Genomic DNA, 2,785 nt, shown 5'->3' with positions numbered 1-2,785 from the left:
TTGTTAACCAATGTCATAAAACAGCATGTGTGTTACTGTTACATGAGAAACTATCTGTTCTGTAAGCCTTCACCTGAAGTACAATAAAATATTAAAAAAAAAAAAAAAAAAGTGAGCACTTATCAAAACTCATAGAACTGCACACCAAAAAGGGTAAGTTTTACTGAATGGAAACTTTACCTTAATTTAAAAAAAAAAAAAAGTGGCTGAGAAAAAGGGTCTACCGGAGAGGTCACTAGAAGTAGTTGTCTCACTAAGGATGGGGCTGTATTCGCAGGTCACCTTTTAATGGTGCCCTGTTGGGTTTCCCACAAAGTACGCTACGTTAGCAGTGACCTAAACCTTCACCCTCCTCCTCATCCACAACCGAGCTTTCAATCCAAATTCACACGAGTCGCCGGTGCATCTCCTACAACGCCATCAACATGCGGTTCTCGAATTGATTACTCAGGAGCTTGAATCTCCCTTCCTCATCGTAGGTTGCCTATGTGAGCCTTTCCCACCAGACAAAAAGCTCCCCTCACTGTGATAACCCCATTTTGTCCTTTTGCAATGCTCTTTCCATCATTTGCCTTCTTGCTTTCCTCAACACCCCTGGAAACAAGCAACTCCCCTCCCTGACTTCTCTGCCCATTAAAATCTTACTTATGCGTTAATTCCACATCAAAGCTCAAAGTGCCCACTTCCATGAAATCTCCAAAGTCTCCCCCAATCACAAACCATTTATTACATTCTCACTGGGACCTCTTGTTCTGTTTTCCAATGAAACTTTCTCCTTCCGATTAAATCATAAATTCTGCTCAAAGCTGGGCCTTTATCTTATTGTTCTTTACATCTCCTGAACCTAATATAATGCCTTATCCATAGCTCACAATTAATATTTAATGGCTGAATAAAGGTCAATTAAAAAAAAAAATTTGCCAGAGGAGCAGCGTGCTCCAAGGTAAGCAGGCTCCAAAGTATTTCACAAGTACAGCTAAGGCCAGAAAATATGCAAATGTAAATACCTAATCTGGCTGAATAGGAAACACTATCAGTGGTTTTGCCTTGAACATAACTATTCCAAATTTACAGGTCATTTCAATCTATTTTCCTATTCTCCCAAACGCATGTAATCAAAAATTCAAAGTAAATACCACTTCACATTCAGCATATTTTTTTAATGACCTTTATTTCTGACTAATTTAGTTGGAATAGGAATCTCTTCCAATGTCCATTTGTTGGTAATCCAACTCCAATATGAAATGTGATCATTGTGATGAAGGGTAATTTAGTGATTTTAAGAGGTATATGGTGGAGACTCTGAAGCCAGAGTGCTTGGGTTTTCATCTCAGCTCTGACACTTACCAAATAATCTTGGGCAAGATACTTCACCTCCCTGTGTCTCAGTTTCTTCATCTCTAAAATGGGGATAATAATGGTAGCTACCTCTTAGGGTTGTTGTGAGGCTTAAATACACAAACACATATGTAGAAGTCATTAGAAGAGTGCCTGGCACATAATAAGTCCTCTTAAGAGTGTATTTTATTAGCAGTAGTTCTAATACCAGTTTGAAGCTGAATTTGAACCTGAATTTGAAACTTTGGACCAATAACTGGTACCACTCAGGACTCAGACAAAAACAAGATTTCTAGTCTAAATTCAGACAAGCTCCTGCGAAGGACCCCCAGATAAATAAAAAGTTTTCACATCCTTTTCTATTTTCTGCTTGATTTTTACTAGCAACAGAAAGAAAGTGCACTAAAGTGGAGAGCAAAGGATGTTTTAAGGAGTGTATAAATCAGAGCAGGAGGTTGTTCATAATCTAGCTTGTTATCTAGAACATTTCTGTCACTCTTAGAGGTTGGAGGGCAGGGAGTTTGGAAACGAGAATGATTGAGGCATCGTTCCTGTGCTTCACGGCCTCCCCTGGTTAAGGTCTGGGATCTCAGTCAATCTCCCAACAAATGACAACTGGTAGAGTAAGGAGTGAACCTTTCAAGGAAAGCAGATACAGGTTTGTGTGCAAAGTACAGACTTTGGTATCTGGACATCTCCTTGAAACAAAGGTATAGGGAAAACGAAGGTTGCTCTTCCTGTTTCCTTTATAGCTGGCCATCCAGATTTGGAGAAGAGTTTCTCACAGACTTTTAATTTTACCTTCTCATTGACATCTGTAGCCTTCAAAACCACCTCTTCCATTATGAGCCTACAGGCTTCTTCCACAAATTTTTCTCCTGCTTTTGCATCTGTTGTAGGACCATTCAGTATGATCCCATCCACGAGAACAGCACTCTTTTTACTTGGAGTCATCTCTTGTAGACCAGCCTTTCCTGGAAGCACACAAACAAACTGTATTTGAAAGATAATCTAATTAGTTAACACAACAAAACAGAAGGAAAAATTTATCATCATCATAACTCCAACTGGCATGCCTTCTTTCAATGCCTAAAAACACCATTTTGGGCACTGAAGCAGATAATTTCTTATGGTGTCCAATGGCATGATTAGTGTAGGCGAATTCAGAAAGCTTGAAATTTATAGGCTGAGTAAATCTATTTTATTATGTAGGTTTCCCTGTAATCAACTGAGTTAACACATGGAGGGCGGGCCATTGACTTAGTATACCTTCAGGGTTGACAGAAAGGGTACCATCTTGTACACCATTTCCCTGCTGGGCGGTGTTTGAAGTTGAAAGAGTAACACCCTTACTTTCATAATGAGAGAGATGGCACACAAAGAAACCATCCCTAAAAGAGGATAACCCATTCACTGGCATTCCCATAAATGTACAGACAATTGCCAT

The 2,785-nt window shown here is 39.4% G+C and overlaps 1 protein-coding gene across 1 annotated transcript in view; it reads right to left on the bottom strand.

Moving 5' to 3' along the window:
- GADL1 (glutamate decarboxylase like 1) overlaps positions 1-2,406 on the bottom strand; it is a 166,409-nt gene extending 164,003 nt beyond the window's left edge. Inside the window, exon 1 of the mRNA XM_004377357.2 lies at positions 2,140-2,406. Coding sequence (XP_004377414.1) covers positions 2,140-2,292 — 153 coding nt within the window. The 5' untranslated portion in view covers positions 2,293-2,406. The remainder of the gene's footprint in view (positions 1-2,139) is intronic.
- Positions 2,407-2,785: the final 379 nt, after the last annotated feature.

This window comes from Trichechus manatus, unplaced genomic scaffold (assembly GCF_000243295.1).
Source record: "Trichechus manatus latirostris isolate Lorelei unplaced genomic scaffold, TriManLat1.0 scaffold00049, whole genome shotgun sequence".
In the NCBI taxonomy this organism is placed as follows: Eukaryota; Metazoa; Chordata; class Mammalia; order Sirenia; family Trichechidae; genus Trichechus; species Trichechus manatus.
The sequence above is the reverse complement of the archived record's forward strand: the minus strand, read 5'-3'. Positions and strand labels throughout refer to the sequence as shown.